The following is a 23,098-nucleotide window of genomic DNA, read 5'->3' as shown; positions in this document are numbered from 1 at the left end:
TCCAATTTTTGAGGTGTTGAATTGAACTACGGCTGTCAGATAGTATCCAAGTATTTCCAAGGTGCCCTTCACTCAAGATTTTCTCTAGTCCCCTGTCGATTGCAATTAGTTCGCTTCGAAAGACGGAGCAAAAATCGGGGTTTCGTTGATGAAGAGTGTAGTTCTCTCGAGGTGTTTCGATAAATACCCCACTGCCAGTCTGTCTATCCATTTTACTGCCATCAGAGAATATTTTGATGTCGTTTGGAGGGATTTTATTGATGATTTCTAGGGACAATTGTCTGGGGAAGTCAGGCACACAGTCTTTCTTGTCAAGCATGGTAGGGAGGCTTTCATGGAAACTAACATTGGAAAGATCCAAGCAAGTACTAAGATTGCTATGAAGATAAAGAGGTTCAATATTTTCAGCGATTAACAGTTGTGATTTAACATGACTAAAAGGACTGTTTTTCTTTAGCCTTTGATTGCAGGTCCAGTTATTTAGGTAAATAGCAGTTAAATTGCCTTGGTCTAAACTGGAAAGTTTATTGTAATATTTCACTAAATTAGCTTGCCTTCTGAAGTTAAGAGGTTGCAGATCTGCTTCGTAAAGAACGATCTCTGAAGGGCAGCTACGTTTCAGTCCAGTGATGATGCGAGCGGCGGTCAGTTGAACCTTTTCCAATTTGTTTAAGTTAGATTGAGAAGCACAGCAGTAGACAGGATAGCCATATTCAAGAATTGGACTCACAAGAGCCTGGTACGATATATTTCTAAAAAAATGGAGTTGATTAATGTGTTCACCTCATTTATTGAAATATTATTACTTTGTGTTGGCTAAAATATCGACCACCAGCAATGAAAATTTCAAATACATAAAAGCGATAGAGCTATCATGGGGGGATAAAACAAAAATAATTAAGTGTATGCTAAATATAAATGATAGAAATTATTACGAAAAATTATTTTATTTTTGTATTTGAAGTTAGTTTTCATATAAGAAATCACTTGCATTTTATAAACCATACTCGATTTTGAAAGAAATATTTTTGCAGTTCACTTACAAAAAATATTTAAAGCTGATAAAAAATAACATCACACTTAAGTATAAAATAACATAGCAATTATTTTACGCAAGCAATTATTTTAACAAAACACTGGACCATACTGAAAAAAAAAATTAACTTCATTTCCAAGATAAAAAAACACATCACTACTAAAACTAAAGTAAAAAATCAACAGAACATCATAATACAAATTAAATCTTTTAGGTTAAGAATAATAATTACAGAAAATTATTTTTTATTTAAAAAAATATTTAAAATGAAAAATAACATCACACTTAAGTATAAAAAACATAGCAATTATTTTAAGCAAGTAAATATTTTGAAACACTGTTTGCCCCATACTACAAAAAAAAACGTTACTAAAATTAAAGTAAAAAATCAACAAAACATAATACAAATGAATTGTTTTAGGTTAAGAATAATATTTACAGAATGTTACTTCAGACATAGACATTCTTAGGGATAAGAAAATTTTACACTATTACAGAAATAAATGTTTTGTGGTTCGTAAGCACCTGGAAAAACTTAAAAACTGACATCAACATTGAAATAAAACAGCTATAAATGAGCTTATCTTTCAATTGTGAATTAAAAATGTAAATCTTTTGAATTTTGTTGGATCTAAATATAATTAAATATTATAATAGTTACAAACACAATAAAATACAAATTTTCATACTAATATTACTAAGCGTTTTTTCGAAGTGCGTACGTACCTTGGTCATGTTTCAAGATAAATTAACTTTTTATTCGAATGCATGCCAATTCTTTACAGAAAACACTGGGAAAAAATTTACAATTAACGTAACTCTTAACAAACCATATATCACGTGACCAAAAGAGTATGTTCCGATTCGTTTTTGGTGGACCAGAGCTTGCATTAAATACATTAAAAAGCTAAAACTGGCATAATTATCGCCATTCACCCCATTGGTCAGATCTTGATCCTTTGACTCTGATGGGACACCGATGTTCCTTTAATATATTTTTTTTCTGACTCTCTAATTAAAAGCCAAAAACATATTTTGTTATTTTTTAAATAGAAAAAACAGTCTTACTAAAAAATATCTTTTATATAATGGGAGTCATATTTGTACTAAAATATAAAATAAGAAAAAGTAGTTTAAAAAAAATTTTTTTCCATTCATATTTCAAAAATTAACAATAACTGATTTTGTAAATTGGATAAATTTCTCTGATGAATAGCTATTTCTTTTAGTTTTTTTTTAATTGTTTGGGATAGTCAGAAAATGAAGCGGCGTTTTATGCTGTATTTCGTAGCAAATAATTATTAAAACGCCAAATATAAAATTTTTCACCTCTTTTGTTTTAAATTAATACAAAACAATGAAAAAAGTATGAAAAATATGTTTGATGAAATTTCAGTATCAAAGGGTTAAGAAGAATGACACCATACGGATTATTAATACATTGGTTGGGAAATTTTGAATTTAATGTTTTCATTACTCTCCCGATATACACTACTAGAATATCATTTGTATTTAGTCATTTGAATGAAAAACAGTTTCAAAACCATGTTAATACCACGTAGACTGTTTTTGTTGCCAGTACATTAAAAAAAGCAGAATTTGCAAGCTTGTACGAGTATTATATGGTTGGACACGTATAATTGAAGCTGATTTCGCTGTATAAAATGCTTTTACATGAAATTATCAGGTGTTTTTTTCCCTCCCTGACAAAAACGTCACAACTTTTGTGAATGCCTGATATTTATACTTATAACAGACACAGGGAATAAATGAGAATAAAATCAAAAATCCAAAAAATGGAAATTAGATCCAAAAACATACATCAAACAAACAAACAATCAAAATACTTTCGAAACAAGGAAAATTTTAGAATCAAGACATCAAAATGCTCAATCACTTTTTAATTAGAATTATGAAATTTTACTTAAAAGGTTATTAAAGATAATTTAAAAGCATTATTTTTAAATATATTAAATTTAAAAATGAAAAGTAGCAGCTATTTTACTATCTCATGCTCTTCCTGTTACACCGCGATTTTGGTATTTTAATGGCTCAATTTGCCTACTGGATTTATCGTATACAAAAAATAATTTATTGGCAAGTAGTTATTTATTGGCAAAATAATTTATTGCAACAGGAATCTATACAACAGAAATAGGCTAAAAGATCAATTACGATTTCAGAGACCAGAATAAATTAGCTTAATACCTTTGGAAATTTTAAACCAAACTTAAATTAGCACAAATAAATTATCCGATGGGCGATTAACGCATAATTACCTAATTGTAACACTGAAATAATCAGTTGGCTAGAATCACACTCAATGCCACAAAATCATTTGATGCATCACTTAATTAAAATTATTCTTGGTACTTGGGAAATCTTTTTAATTTTTTTAAACGCTTCATAAATGTTTTCATAAAAATTTAATAACTCTAACAAATTATTTATTTTCAAAGACTTGATATAAATATAAGTACCGCAGAGAAGGTGGTATATCTTAAAGATATTTTGTAATATATTAAGGGAAAATAATAAAGTTTAAGAAAAGAAAAAAAAAATTCAGTAATTCTTATTAAAAAATGAAAAGCCAAAATAACATTCAAAATACAGGATTGAATGAACTCAGTTATGTCCAATTTCCAAAAATAGTTTTTTCTCATTAACTTCGAACTCCAATTCAGATTTTGAAAACGAGCGTTCATAACAAAACTTGAAGTTGTCCATATCTGAATTGGGCTGAAAAGTCATCTTAAGATTCTTGCTTTGAAAACTGAATTCGTCATTTTCATTTATTGCAACTATCTCTCTGCTGTCTGAGAAATGGAAGTTACAAAGTGAGTCAACTAAACTTTCCATGCTGTTAGAAATATCTCTAGCTGCAGCTAAATCCCTGTTTTCCTCATCTAAAACAATTGGCTCTCCTGTGATTGCGAAAGAATCAGATTCGATTGCGTCTAGTTGGTGGTTTTCACCTTCGTAAACAGTATTTGGCTTAGCGATTCCTGTCAAATCAGAATAGTCTGGTAAGTTAGCTCTCATCAAAGTCGATGGCGCATAATGAGTTTTGTTGTTTTGGAACGAAGTTGAGCTTTGGTTATTGGAACATATTTCTTCATTTCCTGACTGATGTTCTGCATGTGTTTCAATTCCCTTTTGTGTTATCCCTTTCTTTGGTGTGCTTCGTTTACGACGCTGTTTAGGTTTTGCTTGACGCATTACTGAGTTTTGCATTTCTCCAACTTCTACTTTAGTTTCTGGTTTATTCTGCATTTTACTAGGCTTACCTTTTTTAACTACTTTCCTTTTAACGGTACAGGGCGAGTTATGTAAGTTTGTCTCCACTTTTTTTAACGCAGTAGATTCTGTTGCCTCTTGATTGTTGTTCTTGTTTGAAACATTAGCGGATGCTGATAATTCTAAATTGCAATTTCCACCTTCTGATTCAACATTGGTATCTTCCAAATTATTTTCCATTTTTCCCCCAATTAATTCCAGATTCACAAAAGATGGATTGTTAAATATTTCTAGCTTTAAATTGTCAGAACTTAAACACAAACTAGATTTGCCCGCGAGACGGAATTCACAAGAGTTACCTACAAATTCAACACATTTATTGTCTTGTCCATGCCTTTGCTTAATATCAGAAGGAATGCACTTTCCATTAGTGTCATTCAACCATTCTTGTGTAGTCTTTTGTTGCTGACTTTTGGAATAATGAAATTGATTGCGAAATTTTACAGAATCAATAGTACATTTAGCCACTGTGGCTGGCTCAATGTCACTGCAACTGTCCTCAGAATCGGTTTCAGATGATGATATATTTTTCATTGGCCTCCAGTTCAAAGATGTGAAACTCCGAGTTGATAAACTATTTGCCTCCAAGCTGCTTCTCTTCTTTGAAACGATCTGCCGAAAAAAAAATTGCAATAATGAAAGATAACACAGTATAAATTTAATATCAAAATGAGTGATATACCGACGTAAAATTAAAATTTTTTATAGATAACTTATTTATCGTTATATTAATATTCTATTAATAAAGAAGAACTTAATCAGAGCTTTACGCACACACACACACACATATATATATATATATATATATATATATATATATATATATATATATATATATATATATATATATATATATATATATATGTAACATAAAAAGCTTCAATTAATCTTTTTATGTTAGTTTCTTTGCTATAAAACTTCAGCCTTATTATTATTCTAATCGAAATACTTTCTCACACTTTTAAAAGCCACATCCTGTTCTTAAATCTATTTTTGGCACAATAATGCATTTAATTAAAAGCAGGACATTTTTCCCTTTGCTCTGTGTGGGAAATGCTCGATCTATTTCATAAATCAATAGCAACTACTAAGATTTCCCTCTTTCCCTAAATTAAGACATTTTACGGATTTTACTTTGCAAGATTTTCCCTAACATATAACCAAGGAGCACAACTTTTCGTGTTAACTTTTACTCATTCTCATGACTGCTGTTGTCTAATAATTAATAAATAAATTTTGTACCCTCTTTCCCGATCTAAGACCTGTTTTAATCCTTCCACTCGGCAACGACGTTATAAGTCGTCAGGATTAAACGGTCGGGAAGGGGTACAGTACGTACGGTACATTAAAGATATTAAATATCTCATTTGAAATTAAATAAATCAACTTCGGAAGAAGGTACATCAAAAATATGGAATAACTTCAAATCATTTATTCAAATGAACAGCTGGTAAATAAGCAGTCAAATTCTTCTACAACTAATGGCAATTAATAATTCACCCAGTATCTTCTACAAAAAATAAACTCTTCAAACTTTTTGTTTATTATAAATGATACCTACGCCCAGTGGAACTAAACGATCATCGGTTTTCCATATGTCTATGCTGCATATTTTGTCTACGTTACTGAGACTACTAGAAAGCTGAGCTTCAATTTCCTTCCTTGGACTGAAAAGAAAAACTGCATCGAACTCCTGATAACTAAAATGTTTTTATTGAAACCCTATCCCTTTGAGAAAGCGTTGATTTGGCCACTCTTAAGTGCTGAGCTGGATTTTATCGTCGATGAATTGTTTTCACACCCCGGAATGGTTTACGATGGGCTCCTTAGATGTTCGACATTCCCTCCCACCTACTCAGAACTCAAAGAAAAATAAGCTTCAATTTCTCCATTCAGTGTTAATTTACGATTCATCTTAACGAAGAAACAAATTTTTTCCCCAGCAGCTCCCGTCTTAGCTTTTGGAATTTTGTTCATGGAATTTCAACGCACTTTCATCTCTGAGGTTGCAGTTTTCAAAATATCTCCTAAGACTAATTCGAACTTTTTCATGTATCCCTTTGTGTTTTTTTTTTTTATGAGAATTGTAATTTTTTTACAATTCTCATAAAACAATTTCTTGAATTTTTATTGATTATTATTTTAAATTTTTTTCTCATTCTTGATGTTTCAATTGAAAAATTATTTTTTATACATTAATCGTATTTACTGATGAAATTTTTATTTTTAGTGAATTGATTGTCATAAGAAATGTTTCGAGAAATTCTTTTCAAATTTATTGTTTTATGTGTTACAGCTTCTATGAATTTTTGGTTAGTAGAATTTATATTTCTGTTTCACTATAGTGTGTAGGGGTAAGATAAAAATGCCATTTAAATTTTTTTCTCTTCGTAATGCAACTGCAATAATTATTGAAATTCAATTTGAATATATGAATGCAATTACGGTGTGGCAAAAATTAAATCAAGAAATGTTAAAACTCACACAAATAGTTTGGAAAAATGAATAAAATACTTGTTGTTAGAATTTAAATTGAAGTACAACCAGACATTAATGCTTTAGTCCAACGTTGGTAATTAGTTCATAGCTCTGTTCTAGCTCAGTAATTTCCATAAACAAATCGTTTCTTTATTTCTGAACTTTAATTCCAGCATACAGATAGGAAAATGATCAATAGCAACTACTAAGATTTCCCTCTTTCCCTAAATTAAGACATTTTACGGATTTTACTTTGCAAGATTTTCCCTAACATATAACCAAGGAGCACAACTTTTCGTGTTCACCTTTACTCACTCTCATGACTGCTGTTGTCTAATAATTAATAAATAAATTTTGTACCCACCTTCCCGACCTATGACCTGTTTTAATCCTTCCACTCGGCAACGACGTTATATATATATATATACTTTAATTATTTTGTCTTAACAATGCATTATTCGCACATTGTATAACACAATTTAGAGCAAGTCATATTTAAGTCAGGCAACATTTTGTTAGCAAAATTATAACTTTTCATTTAGATAAGTCCATACAAAACAATACCTTTTAAGTTTCTATTTGATTTTTAAATGAAGAAGGCAGTTTCTCAGGCGAAAAAACTGGTATTCTAAGTTTGAAAAAGAAAAGCTGTAGAACAGAAATCGCACTATGTTTTAAATAACAAGCATAGCAGAATGAAATAGCCTTACGTCAGAGAAGGCATTGCAACAAACAGTAGATGATCTTTACAAACAGTAAAGTTTTTTTTTTATCACTTTTAATTAAAGGTTAGACTCAGTTAAGTATAAAAAATGCAAAACTTAATAAAGCATAAAAAAATTACTGCGATCTGCTACTTGTATTTGGGGCCTTTGTTTTGTGAGGATTGACTCAGACTCTATTAAGTTATCAATTGTATATCGTTCTCGAGTGGACTCGGATTAAAATTCTTCGGGCTCAACTCTCCAATGGCGAGTTCGTACTCATCTCCAGTACAAATCACACATCTTCAGTGATAATTTACACAGTTGATGCGTCAAGTTATGAAATCAGGTATAAAAACTACTTTCTTGGAAAATTAAACTTTTTGTATGATTTTTGAACTACAAAATATGGCCATTTACTGTAAAATATGGTCCCAATGGTTTTGTTTGTTTGAAAGTTCGAATCTTGAATTTTTTTTCCATGCAATTATGCTACTTGTTCATCCAAAGATAATTACAGGAAAAAAATCTTTAAATTATTTTTATTTTTTTCATGACAAAGCTTTATTAAAACAAATAATTAAAAAATGATGATTATTTTGTTATGAATAGTTTCAAAACAAACGAATTTTATAACTCTGAGAAAAAATTTTTTTGGGGGGTTCTTTTAAGAACTGGCAAAATACTGAAAAAAGAAAATTAACATTAAGGGATTTCATTTTCGACCATTCTTCTGGCAAAACTAATTGAGATATTTTTTAGATCAGGGGTTTCCAACTTACATGAGGCCGGGGGCCGTAATTAAAAATACCAGTTAAATGGCGGGCCTCAACCTTATCAAAATTTTATATCAGACTCTTTTATGTTTGAAAGAACATTAAATATTACTGTCCGACTTCTATCAAGTTGTACAAAACTAACGTATTGAATTAGAAATTAAAATTAGAAGTAGATTTTTATGCAACATACACTATTATTTTTGTATTTGAATATTTTCTTCGATGCAAAACCTGAGAAATAAATTTTTTTGCGCCGTTGGTATGTTAAATTTCACAGAAACGAAGAAATTAGGTTCCTCTTAACGAAAGAAAAGAATTTTAAACCCATATAGATTTTTCACGAAAATTGTCTGCAAAAAATGACAACAAATGTTTTAGTTCGCGGGGCACATAAAAAGGCTTCGCGGGCCGGATGCGGCGCGCAGGGTAACCACTGTTTTAGATTGACTACAATCTATTATAAAGGTTACAAGTCCAACGTTAATAAAAAAGCGTGAAAGTACATTTTTGTGTTCGATTTCTTAACGTATAATATTGCCTTGCTTCATTATTTAGCATATTTAGGATCGATCCCTAGCTACGAAAATTGCATGCCATATAGTAAAAATCCGATCATTAAATCAAAACTTATTTAGGTATCTGATTTTAATTTGCTTACCTTGCGTTTTTGTTTAACGATTTTAAAATTTAATTAAAAGTTTGCACTGAAAGGCTAACCTACTTTAAATATGACCCTGTAATAAATAATATTTTAATTTAGCAGGTGAAAAATTTGTCTTCAGATAGAAAAAAAAAATAGTTATTTTGCCGATTGTACAGTGCGCAAAAAAATAAACGGACCTATCTGAGTAACTTTTGATTTAATTATCGGATCTTTATGTTTTAGGACTCAATCTTAAAGGATTAAGGGGGTGACCCCAGTTTTGCTAATTAATTACTGCAGACCACCACGAAAATCTCCCATGGTTAGCCTGACGACAAGATGGTTAGCCTAACCCATAATCCGACTACCACTGAAGATATTTTAGTTAGCACAGTAGTCGGTGCAAACCGAATGCGGAACTCGTATCGACCAGCCATCACTGGGATTCGAAACCTGTTAACATCATTGGAAGACGAACGCTCTATCCCCTCAGCCATCACTGATCGGTAGCCGTAATTTGGTCTTTACAGTTTGGTCAGGAGAGCAATGCTAATTTAACTCTTTGCGTATTTCGCCATATTTCGTTATAAGTTTATAGCTATTTGAGAAGTTTCTGCATACAATTACAAAATTGTTTTAACAAAAGATAATTTAATGCAACAAATAACATTTAGCAAAATTTAAAGTCTTAAAAAATTTGAATTGTAAGATACACAATCTTTACATTACATTAAAAGATGCAATTTTAGATGGTAAAATACGAAATTTTGGCAAAATTGGTCGAAGTTTCTCAGAAATCAAATTTCAAAAAGTCGTATATATAAAATTTGATTTCTCAGGAACAATTCATCCGATTTCGTTTGAATGTCTTATTTTGCCAAGAAAAATTACACTCTTTTAAAATAATGTAAAAAAAATTACATGCTTTAAAATTTTTCTCCAATATTATTTAATAAAATTTTAGAAAATAATGAAAATGTACTAAAAAGTTTTTTTTCTTCATGGAATTATCTTTGGATAGCGATACTTAGATTGCGGCAACCACCTATTTTTAGTGCGTAAGAATCCGTCGAAAAAATGTATGTTTATTCGGAAAAAGTGCGTTTTTGTGTCTGATTTCGTAATTTTAAATATATTCTACGCTATTTAATTAACATATTTGAGGTTACCACAGTAAGATAGAGTATAAAAAGCGAGGATCCGTTTATTTTGTTTGTGGACTCTATTTATAAATAAATCAATAGCAATCGTACTGACCTGATTAGTTAACACTGAACTGAACTTCATTTCGGTAGTACCATGGGAATCCAACATTTCTTTTTTGTCCATAGCATCCACAATTTCATTTTTTGAACAAGCCTTATCTTCAGCAACTATTTCAGATACTTCTACTTCATTTCGAATTAGAGACTTCATAGTGCTACTTAAACTAAAGCTTGGCTCGTTAGCTGCTGTGTCTCGTTCCTCCAATAAGGATTCATTTTTTTCTGAAATATTTGACACTTCTTCTAAGTTGGCAGATAAATATTTTCTAGAGATACATTTTGAAGGTCTCTTTGCTACGCTTTTTCTAAACTTTGATCGACATCTTACATGTGATGTTCTACCTGCATTTTCTTTTTTTGTGACTAAATTATCTGTAAGAGGTGCATTTTTATGCATGACTATATCATTTTTAGAAGCTGTTTTATTAAATAAAGCATGACCAAAAGTTTCAAATAAATCAGAACCCGCGTTTTCAGGAACTGCGTTAGTCGGTAAAGCAGAACCAGAGTTAAAGCTCGACTCATTGTTACCGTCATGTTGACTTATTACCCCTTCATTACTTATAGAATTCAGATTGATACTTTCAACAGAGTCCTTTCCAAATTCGCTTGACTTGCTTCGTTCTTTCAAAGGTAATGGTAATTGAAGAGCATCAAAAGTTGCGTTATTTAATGATGTAACATATGAGTTTTCAGAGCCTTCGTTATTTAAAGAAAGATCCAAGTTTTCAAAAACTATGTTAGTCGGTAAAGCAGAGCCAGAGTTATAGCTCGAATCATTGTTACCGTCATGTTGACTTATTACCCCTTCATTACTTATAGAATTCAGATTGATACTTTCAACAGAGTCCTTTCCAAATTCGCTTGACTTGCTTCGTTCTTTCAAAGGTAATGGTAATTGAAGAGCATCAAAAATTGCGTTATTTAATGATGTAACACATGAGTTTTCAGAGCCTTCGTTATTTAAAGAAAGATCCAAGTTTTCAAAAACTATGTTAGTCGGTAAAGCAGAGTCAGAGTTAAAGCTCGAATCATTGTTACCGTCATGTTGACATATTACTCTTTCATTATTCATAGAATTCAGATTGATACTTTCCAGTGAGTTCATTCCAAATTCACTTGACTTGCTTCGTTCTGTCAAAATTAATGGAAGTGTATCAGAAGATACCTTATTTAATGAAATAGAATTTTCAGAACCCCCTTTTTTTAATAAAGCAGAAGAATCTAAGTTAAGGCTCATATCATTGCAAACGCGATGTCTACTTATTACCTTTTCATTCAGCATAGAATCCTGATTAAATTTTTCAACTGAGTCCATTTCTAATTTTTTTGGCTTGCTTCGTTCTGTCAAAATTAATGGTTCCATATATATTATTCCATTTACAGAGTCTGATTTAGGATTAGTTAACTTCACATCGCTTGAAAAGGCACCACTAGATTCAACTGACTCTTGTTTATCAGAGTATGGTGCTATTTCAACATTTATTGCACCGAATATATTTTCTGTTACGTCTGTACCGGGTTCATTACTTATGCTTGTCTTCGAAGTCGTATTGCTGAAGCTATCACAAATAAATTTAGAACCATCAAACAAATGAACAACATTTTGATTTTTTCTCAAATTCTCATATTGTTCAATACAGCATGGGCAAAGGAGAAAGTTAGAAAAAGGCTCAGGACATTCGGGTAATTTCATGCAGTATTTATCTGAAAATCTTACAGCATGTGAACTCGAAGGAGAAGCATGACCAGACTCAATATTCGGACCTAGATTCAATTGGTTGTTTGAAGGTGTAATCTGTTTTTCTACGGACAAATCCTTGCTCTTGACTTCTTGGTCATTACGCGGATCTCCATTGGGGAATTCTGTTTTGGAATACGTAGTCCCTGAACTCATTGTGTTATCATGAAGTTCGGATGATGATGGTTGGCTGCCATCCTTTAAATTTATTGCAGGCAAATTTGATGTTCCAACATCAGATTCAGGATGAGAAACAATATTTTGTTCACTTTTTGATGAAATATCGTTACTTTCCCTTTCAAGATGAGTAGACCTAAGCAGCTGTTCTTGAAATATTCGACAATTTTGAGAAAAATATTCTTCGAAAATATTTTGGAAGGTACTTAGAAGTAAATGAGGGAACATTTGACTGGGTTCACATATAATTTTCTCTGAACTAAAAGAATCTTGTCTCTTTAACTGTGATGTCGAGGGGTATGAAATCGCTTGTGTAGATTTTCCAATCGGACTTGAATTTTCATCTCTTTTAAATGATAAAAGTTTACCTTTATCGTAGATATCATCTTCAGAATACATAGTTCGATTCGACTCTAGATGAGTTTCATAACTATTAGAAGAAACATTTTCCAAAATTAATCCCGACTTAGCAGTATTCTCTTTTCCGTTAACTCCACATGAAGAATTACCGTTTTCTGGTACTTTTACACCTTGTACTTCTAATTTATCATTTTCTGTCTTTTCTCCGTGTGCTCCAGCTGTGGACACAAAATTGTGTGAATATATATTTTCCATGTCTTTGATCTCCGATTGCATTTCATTCACATTTGATGTAAGTTCGTTAGCATCCACAACCATGTCTTGTGTTTTCAAAGATGAATCACATTTATCAGTCTTAGTTTCGTCTCTGCCTTCTTCAGAAAAGGCTCCAGAATTTTGATCAATGTTATCATTAGAAAGTATAGGACCACTTGGCAATACATTAACTAGTTCCTTTTCTATGTCATTGGCCTCCGATTGTATTTCATTAACATTTGATGAAAGTTCGTTTGCTTCCGCAACCATGTCTTGTGTTTTCAAAGATGAATCACATTTATCAGTCTTAGTTTCGTCTCTGCCTTCTTCAGAAAAGGCTCCAGAATTTTGATCAATGTTATCATTAGAAAGTATAGGACCACTTGGCAATACATTAACTAGTTCCTTTTCTATGTCATTGGCCTCCGATTGTATTTCATTAACATTTGATGAAAGTTCGTTTGCTTCCGCAACCATGTCTTGTGTTTTCAAAGATGAATCACATTTATCAGTCTTAGTTTCGTCTCTGCCTTCTTCAGAAAAGGCTCCAGAATTTTGATCAATGTTATCATTAGAAAGTATAGGACCACTTGGCAATACATTACCTAGTTCCTTTTCTATGTCATTGGCCTCCGATTGTATTTCATTAACATTTGATGAAAGTTCGTTTGCTTCCGCAACCATGTCTTGTGTTTTCAAAGATGAATCACATTTATCAGTCTTAGTTTCGTCTCTGCCTTCTTCAGAAAAGGCTCCAGAATTTTGATCAATGTTATCATTAGAAAGTATAGGACCACTTGGCAATACATTAACTAGTTCCTTTTCTATGTCATTGGCCTCCGATTGTATTTCATTAACATTTGATGAAAGTTCGTTTGCTTCCGCAACCATGTCTTGTGTTTTCAAAGATGAATCACATTTATCAGTCTTAGTTTCGTCTCTGCCTTCTTCAGAAAAGGCTCCAGAATTTTGATCAATGTTATCATTAGAAAGTATAGGACCACTTGGCAATACATTAACTAGTTCCTTTTCTATGTCATTGGCCTCCGATTGTATTTCATTAACATTTGATGAAAGTTCGTTTGCTTCCGCAACCATGTCTTGTGTTTTCAAAGATGAATCACATTTATCAGTCTTAGTTTCGTCTCTGCCTTCTTCAGAAAAGGCTCCAGAATTTTGATCAATGTTATCATTAGAAAGTATAGGACCACTTGGCAATACATTAACTAGTTCCTTTTCTATGTCATTGGCCTCCAATTGTATTTCATTAACATTTGATGAAAGTTCGTTTGCTTCCGCAACCATGTCTTGTGTTTTCAAAGATGAATCACATTTATCAGTCTTAGTTTCGTCTCTGCCTTCTTCAGAAATGGCTCCAGAATTTTGATCAATGTTATCATTAGAAAGTATAGGACCACTTGGCAATACATTAACTAGTTCCTTTTCTATGTCATTGGCCTCCGATTGTATTTCATTAACATTTGATGAAAGTTCGTTTGCTTCCGCAACCATGTCTTGTGTTTTCAAAGATGAATCACATTTATCAGTCTTAGTTTCGTCTCTGCCTTTTTCAGAAAAGGCTCCAGAATTTTGATCAATGTTATCATTAGAAAGTATAGGACCACTTGGCAATACATTAACTAGTTCTTTTTCTATGTCATTGGCCTCCGATTGTATTTCATTAACATTTGATGGAAGTTCGTTTGCTTCCGCAACCATGTCTTGTGTTTTCAAAGATGAATCACATTTATCAGTCTTAGTTTCGTCTCTGCCTTCTTCAGAAAAGGCTCCAGAATTTTGATCAATGTTATCATTAAAAAGTATAGGACCACTTGGCAATACATTGACTAGTTCCTTTTCTATGTCATTGGCCTCCGATTGTATTTCATTAACATTTGATGAAAGTTCGTTTGCTTCCGCAACCATGTCTTGTGTTTTCAAAGATGAATCACATTTATCAGTCTTAGTTTCGTCTCTGCCTTCTTCAGAAATGGCTCCAGAATTTTGATCAATGTTATCATTAGAAAGTATAGGACCACTTGGCAATACATTAACTAGTTCCTTTTCTATGTCATTGGCCTCCGATTGTATTTCATTAACATTTGATGAAAGTTCGTTTGCTTCCGCAACCATGTCTTGTGTTTTCAAAGATGAATCACATTTATCAGTCTTAGTTTCGTCTCTGCCTTTTTCAGAAAAGGCTCCAGAATTTTGATCAATGTTATCATTAGAAAGTATAGGACCACTTGGCAATACATTAACTAGTTCCTTTTCTATGTCATTGGCCTCCGATTGTATTTCATTAACATTTGATGAAAGTTCGTTTGCTTCCGCAACCATGTCTTGTGTTTTCAAAGATGAATCACATTTATCAGTCTTAGTTTCGTCTCTGCCTTCTTCAGAAAAGGCTCCAGAATTTTGATCAATGTTATCATTAAAAAGTATAGGACCACTTGGCAATACATTAACTAGTTCCTTTTCTATGTCATTGGCCTCCGATTGTATTTCATTAACATTTGATGAAAGTTCGTTTGCTTCCGCAACCATGTCTTGTGTTTTCAAAGATGAATCACATTTATCAGTCTTAGTTTCGTCTCTGCCTTCTTCAGAAATGGCTCCAGAATTTTGATCAATGTTATCATTAGAAAGTATAGGACCACTTGGCAATACATTAACTAGTTCCTTTTCTATGTCATTGGCCTCCGATTGTATTTCATTAACATTTGATGAAAGTTCGTTTGCTTCCGCAACCATGTCTTGTGTTTTCAAAGATGAATCACATTTATCAGTCTTAGTTTCGTCTCTGCCTTCTTCAGAAAAGGCTCCAGAATTTTGATCAATGTTATCATTAAAAAGTATAGGACCACTTGGCAATACATTAACTAGTTCCTTTTCTATGTCATTGGCCTCCGATTGTATTTCATTAACATTTGATGAAAGTTCGTTTGCTTCCGCAACCATGTCTAATGTTTGCAAAGATGAATCACATTTATCACCAGTCTTAGTTTTACCCCAACCTCCTTCAAAAACTGTACAAACATTTTGATCTAAATTATCATTAGAATGTAAAGAATCACTCCCCAATACACTAATTGTTTCCTTTACTTCCGATTGCTTTTCATTAACATTTGATGAAAGTTCGTTTGCTTCCGCAACCATGTCTAATGTTTGCAAAGATGAATCACATTTATCACCAGTCTTAGTTTTACCCCAACCTCCTTCAAAAACTGTACAAACATTTTGATCTAAATTATCATTAGAATGTAAAGAATCACTCCCCAATACACTAATTATTTCCTTTACTTCCGATTGCTTTTCATTAACATTTGATGAAAGTTCGTTTGTTTCCGCAACCATGTCTAATGTTTGCAAAGATGAATCACATTTATTACCAGTCTTAGTTTCTCCCCTACCTCCTTCAGAAACTGTACCAACATTTTGATCTAAATTATGATTAGAATGTAAAGAATCACTCGCCAATACCCTAACTGTTTCCTTTACTACGTCTTTTACTTCCGATTGTATTTCATTAACATTTGATGAAAGTTCGTTTGCTTCCTCAATCATGTCTATTGTTTGCAAAGATGAATCATATTTATTACCAGTCTTAGTTTTACCCCTACCTCCTTCAAAAACTGTACCAACATTTTGATCTAAATTATCATTAGAATGTAAAGAATCACTCCCCAATACACTAATTGTTTCCTCTACTTCCGATTGCTTTTCATTAACATTTGATGAAAGTTCGTTTGTTTCCGCAACCATGTCTAATGTTTGCAAAGATGAATCACATTTATTACCAGTCTTAGTTTCTCCCCTACCTCCTTCAGAAACTGTACCAACATATTGATCTAAATTATGATTAGAATGTAAAGAATCACTCGCCAATACCCTAACTGTTTCCTTTACTACGTCTTTTACTTCCGATTGTATTTCATTAACATTTGATGAAAGTTCGTTTGCTTCCTCAATCATGTCTAATGTTTGCAAAGATGAATCATATTTATCACCAGTCTTAGTTTTACCCCTACCTCCTTCATAAACTGTACCAACATTTTGATCTAAATTATCATTAGAATGTAAAGAATCACTCCCCAATACACTAACTGTTTCCTTTACTTCCGATTGCTTTTCATTAACATTTGATGAAAGTTCGTTTGTTTCCGCAACCATGTCTAATGTTTGCAAAGATGAATCACATTTATCACCAGTCTTAGTTTCACCCCTACCTCCTTCAGAAACTGTACCAACATTTTGATCTAAATTATGATTAGAATGTAAAGAATCACTCGCCAATACAGTAACTGTTTCGCTTATTATGTCTTTTACTTCCGATTGTATTTCATTAACATTTGATGAAAATTCGTTTGCCTCCGTATCCATGCCCTGCGAAAGCAAAGATGAATCACATTTATCAGTCTTAGTTTCGTCTCTGCCTACTTCTGGAAAGGCACCAGTATTTCGATCAGTGTTATCATTAGAAAGTATAGAACCACTTGGAAATACATTAACTGTTTCATTTTCCATGTCATTGGCCGCCGATAGTATTTCTTTTACATTTGAGGAATGTTCGTTTGCTTCCACAACGATGCCTTGTCTTTGCAAAGATAAATCACATTTATCAGTCTCAGTTTTTTTCTTATCTACTCCAGAAAGGGCACCAGAATTTTGACCAAAATTATCAGTAAAATGCATATATTTACATGGCAATACATTTGCTGGTCCATTTTCTATATGATTGACATCTGATTGAATTTCATTAGCATTTGAGGGAATTTCGTTTGATATTTCTTCCTTGTCTTGTGTTTTAAAAAATGTATCCCATTTATAAGTTTTTGTTTCGTTGCCATCTGCTCCAGATAGGGAAACAGAATTAAGATCGAAGTTATCATTAGAATGTTTAGAATCACTTGTTGATACATCAACTGATTCGTTTAAAATATCACTAACCTTTTGACCATTTGTGAGAAATTCGTCCTTTTTCGCTGCCGTGTTTTGTGTAAGCTCCTTCCCATTAGACATGCAAACATGATTAGGTTCAAAATTACCTTGCAAATTCATATTTTCATTTGCTGGTATAACGAAATGATTATTTACAGAGTCAGCAGATGTAATCTCATCACAATTTGAAGAGAGTTCGTCTGTTTCATCGACAATGCCTTTAGTTTCCGAAGTTGATTCAGATTTATTATCGTTTGTCATTTGCCCATCTACTTCACACATCGAAACAGGATCAAAATTATTCTGGAGATGCATAGTCTCGTTTGGAGATTGAGTGTGTCTTTCCTCCAACTGAATTTCATGAGCATCCGGGAAAAAGTGATTTCTTCCTGTTGGGATATTTCGAGTTTTAAAATGTAACACAGTCACTATATCTCCTTCCGGTTCATCCGAATGTTTTCTTTCTCCTTCTATTTCATGTTTTGGATAAAATTGTGCATCAGATTTACTAGCCTCTTCCTGTGATGTAAAACAAGTAACATTTTCACTACGTATTTGAAACTCATCCTCTTGTTCTACAGCTGAAGTTATTGTTTCGGACAATGTACATAAGTTGTTATCCTTGTTATTTCTTTCTAAGTTTCGATTCAAATTTTGTTGACTATTTTCAGAGTTGCAGAATAGAGATTCATAAGTATCTAGTAGTATCCACCTAGTTTTCTTTCCTTTCTTTTTGGTAGTTGGACTTGTTTTTCCCGGTGGATTTTCATATCTATCTACAGAATCATTATTTTGATCACGTTGCGTAATTACATTATTGGTTTTACCGGAATCAACTCGAAAGGAATCACAAAACTTGTCTACGGAATTTCCGCCCGGAATATTTCGTCCTGCTTTTGAAGTACCATCTGGATTACTATCACTCTTAGGACAGGTTTCTTCCGTTTCTTGTCGATCTTGCGAAAATTTATTTTCCTGAACTATCCCTTTATTAGATATATTGGCTGCCAAACGTTTTCTATCAGAACGTGTTCTACTAGAACGATTTCTATTATTCGGCATTTTCGCATTCAAGTTCGTTATTACACCCAAAAAGACGTTTACGTACTTAAACCTCTGACTTTGTCCGGATTCGTAATCCCGATATTTATGTTTTAAGTGACTTTTTACATATTTTATTTTACACTTCTTCCTATTCTTCAATTTTGGCGAGATGTACAATTCACTGTTCTGATATGATTGCCTAAAAAGATAAGTTAAGGAAATCACTCGTACAGATTAACATTAACGTTACATTAAAATGTTTCTACGAATTAACTATTGGAAAAAATAACTTCTAGCGTTGAGCCTCTGGGTAAAATTATACGGAAATTTACATGCTCTGGACACTACTACCAAATAACATGGAGAAATTGGTTTTTGATGCAGGAAAGCTTACAGCTAAGCAAGCTCTTCTGCATCGGGTGAAACACTTAGCGGGTTAATATAAATAAATAAAGAAAATAAAAAATTACATAAAGGAATACTAAAAGTTTTGTAATTATGAAAATGAAAGAATTTTTTTTTATACTTTAAGATATAAGAATAAATTATGTTGAGAAAAAATTACTTTTATAATAATAGTTTAAAATATGTAGTTTAACAATAACTATAAAATTTTAGTAATAATTAATAAATTGTTATTTAAAACAGATGTATGAAAAAGCTTGCATGAATATTATCAACAAATTAATTTTTTTGACTAATATAGTTTATTAAAATAAATACATATTTTTAAAATAGTTTATTATAAAAAAAATAATTTAACAAAAGTCATACGAACAAAGTATAAAATTAGCATATTTAAAACATTCTTTTCTTAAAAGTCTTAATTTTGAAAGAAAAAATTTATTTTAACTATCCACCATACTGAAATCTTTATTTTTGGGAATATTTTAAGAAGCTGAGGCGTTTTTAAAATTTTATAAATAGTATTAAATAAACACTCAACTTTCTTGAGAAAAAAATCAATAAAAACACGGTTTACGTAATTAATCTAAGTCTTTCTAGAAACCATTTAAATAAAAGTGAAGGAGTAGATTTTTACTCTTTATAATATAGACTAGCAGCTTAATTAATTCGGTCTTACTCCTACGAAAGTGGATCTTCATTTAAAGTCTCTACCCACGCCATCTTGGATTTTTGGTTAAATTTCAATTTGTATGTTTTTCATATTTTTTTTGTACTTAACTTTTGATGATATAGTTAAGTACAAAACTATATCATCAAAACTATATCATAACTTTTGATGATATAATTCGACAGCACGATACTTTTTAAAAAAGAGAGGAAATAAAAGGGTCAGTTAATTAGATACGGAGAAATAGCGCTCGAAATTTTTTAAGAATTCTATAAATTTTACCTTTAACTTGAAAGCAAAATTGATGCGATTTGTAGTTTTGATTAAATAATTTAAAAATACACTGTTCTTACTTTTTCTTTTTTTTGCCGGATGCATACTTATTAGTAGCATGAACATTTTATAATTATTTTAGCAGAACTTTTACAGTGCAACTATTTCTTTTATTTAGATCTGCAATAAATAATTTGTCATCATTAGATGTTTTCTTTTCCAGAGGCTTTTAGATTTAATAAAAAAAAATAGATGGTCAACTCACAATAATAGCTTAATTAATAAGAATAATAACATAATTAATAAGAATAATTACGTAATTAATAAAAATAACATAACTAATAAGAATAATAACATTTGTTTATACATATATTGGTACTAAAACCTGAAATTGCCAAAAATTAAACTTCGCAGAATCAAAATTTCCCTAATCAATTGACATTCCATAGATAACTTTTTTTTAAATTAATTTTTGCTGATATGGCATTATTTTGGTTAAAAGAAACACGATTTGAAAGCTTAAGTAACATCAGCTATAATTTTTTTAAAAAAGATAAACAATTGAGCGAAAAATGAATCATAATTGTACTGTCAACAACGAAATTATGCGGCCCAAAAATAGAAGATTTTTTTTAAATCTTTGTAATCATAATCAGGGTTGGGTTTTTGAAAGGATGACCGTCAAAATTTAATTTAATTCGTCAAAAATTGGTTGAAAGTTTAAAACCGTCAAAAACCTAGGATGGTGTTTACAATGTTATAAATCATAATGCACGATAAGTTTTTTAAAGTTTATTTAAAACCCGGTTTTTATAACATTTGATATTTACCCAAAATTCATTAATATCTAGATAGGCTATTATGAAAACCCATCCAGGGAAATTTATGAATTTTATAGAAAACGAAATGGCTATTTTTATTATGGGTTTTATTAAATTATATATAGGCACAATTAAGTTTTACATTGATAATACATAGTTGATACATAAAAATAATTGAAATCGTAGTTTTTATTTTCTTTCGAAAGGGATTGGGGTTTTAGTTGTCCTTATATCCCTGTTTCTGTTCCATTACTCCCAATAATTGAGGTTTCAAAATAAGCAACTTATGTAGAAAAAGTTAGGCAGAAATATATTTTTGAAATGCCAATATTTATTCAGGTTTTAAGTAATTCATTTTAAAAAGTTCGCTATTCTTAACTTTTCTAGTATAGGATTAAATACGTAATTTCTTTTCTGATATACATTTAGTTGTGATGCGATGATGAATATTAATAATTCCGAACATGTTATCAATTTCATTTGGCTATTAATTTTTCGAATTTTCATATCATTACTAATCGATATAAAAATAGAGCTTAATATTAGTTTAAAATTTCATGGGGGTATACAACACATGTGTGGTTGAATGTTTCAAAATATTTGAATGTTTGTCATGAATAAGATTGGGGAAGCATCTTCCACTGTGGGGAAAAAAATCTACTCAACATGCAATTTTAATGCTGAGAAATAATTGTTTTCTTCATAGGTAAAATTGCATTGTTTAACTCTATGCAAAAACCTAATATATTTCATTTAAATATTACATGTTTTTACCTAGATTTTAAGAAAACTGACATTTAATAATTCTTCAAAAAATGAAACTGAAATATTTTAAATTGTAACTTTATTTTCGAAAATTAAATTGATTTAATATATTTGATTTGACTGAAAATATGAGAAATATTTCCAGAAACCACAAGGAAGACAAATCATGGTTTTGAGCTTTAAAAATGACAAAAAGTTATAAAAATCGTTCTATGGATATAAACCCAATCTGGGGCTAATACTCATTTATAAGTACCCTACATACTCAGTATTCATCAGACCCACATTTGTGTACTCCAGCTAGTCGAAACTAGTGAAAAGAAGTTAAAATTTCACTTCACCGATTAAAAAAGAAAAAAACTGGCTATAAAAAGACATTATAGATTGCTAGTAGCAGCCACTAAACGATTGAAACTTGAATTACCACTACGCGCAAAGTTTTAATTAAGATTTAAGCATACCAGGTAGGCAAAATTTTAATTTACAATCAATTTCCTAAGGCGATAACATCGAGATAAGTTTTGCTTGTAGGGGTTAGAACAAGATTCATTTAACACAAAGCTGAAGTAGAGATTTGATTACTCTAGCTAGTCGAGAAATGGCCGAAATTCCTTTCGCCGATAATTTGTTCTTTTTATGTAACTATCAAAGCATGCACGATATATATCCACATGAAAAATTTCGTGCATATTTTTTACATAAATAATTGCTATAGCGAAATTGATTCAATATTGTAAAGAAAATCAAGTTTCAACTATTTAATTATTATTCGCTCTTCATTTCTTCTCTGATAAAAATGTATTTTACTTTCGTATGAAACAAAAAAAAAAAAACAAAAAAAAAAACATATTCATGCATCAGTAGTTCGAGAGAAGGAAATAAAAAAGTTTGCATTCATCGATTTAAAAAAGCATAATTTTAAAATATTAGATTAAAAATAAAACAATATGGAAAACTTTTAGGTAAATTTATGAAAAAAAAAAATAATAATTTTGCGTTGGAAAAAACATGATTGAGAAGAGATGCTAAGCTTATTCTTAGAATAGATGACTTTATTAATGTTCAAAGCTGTATCAATCAATATACTATATTGTGTAAGACAAGACTGTTTTTCTGACAGCTTCGCGTCGATTTGTACTTGCAAGTAATTTTATTTCAATCTCGACATTTTTCAGAAAGTAAATTTAAAGTTAAGCTATCATCTGCAACTAGAAAATAATTTAAATCAATACTCACAACTTAGAATTAAATCACCTAAACTATGAGTTGGGACCATACACACGACAAATCATTAACTATACAACAGAATAAATGATAATTTAATCGAGATAAAAACTGCTTTTCTTTACTTAACAGCTTTGTCTAAAATTTTAACTTAATGCCATTTTATTTGAATATCAATACCTATGGCTCAGATAAACTTAAACAATCGCCTGATAACTTA

At 31.1% G+C, this 23,098-nt stretch overlaps 1 protein-coding gene across 1 annotated transcript; it reads right to left on the bottom strand.

The window, feature by feature from the left end:
- Positions 1-928: 928 nt before the first annotated feature.
- LOC107455751 (uncharacterized) lies at positions 929-23,035 on the bottom strand. The gene is made up of 3 exons (XM_071177631.2): positions 22,891-23,035; positions 10,195-18,919; positions 929-4,945 (listed from the first exon to the last, which is right to left on the bottom strand). The coding sequence occupies exons 2-3, from the start codon at positions 18,736-18,738 to the stop codon at positions 3,662-3,664; spliced, it is 9,828 nt and encodes a 3,275-aa protein (XP_071033732.2). The 5' UTR covers positions 18,739-18,919; positions 22,891-23,035; the 3' UTR covers positions 929-3,661.
- Between the last annotated feature and the right edge of the window lie 63 nt (positions 23,036-23,098).

The sequence above is a fragment of the Parasteatoda tepidariorum genome, chromosome 2 (assembly GCF_982258835.1).
Source record: "Parasteatoda tepidariorum strain Cologne lab strain chromosome 2, Ptep-v5.0, whole genome shotgun sequence".
NCBI lineage: Eukaryota > Metazoa > Arthropoda > Arachnida > Araneae > Theridiidae > Parasteatoda > Parasteatoda tepidariorum.
Note: the sequence above shows the minus strand (reverse complement) of the source record. Positions and strands in the feature narration are given on the sequence as shown.

What these genes read in the sequence shown, in the direction of transcription:
- LOC107455751 (XM_071177631.2), bottom strand. Translation starts at nt 18,738, where the DNA reads ATGCCGAATAATAGAAATCGTTCTAGTAGAACACGTTCTGATAGAAAA. An exon ending in GTTCAGTGTTAACTAATCAG is followed by an intron (nt 4,946 to 10,194) that starts GTCAGTACGATT and finishes TTTTTTCGGCAG; the next exon opens with ATCGTTTCAAAGAAGAGAAG.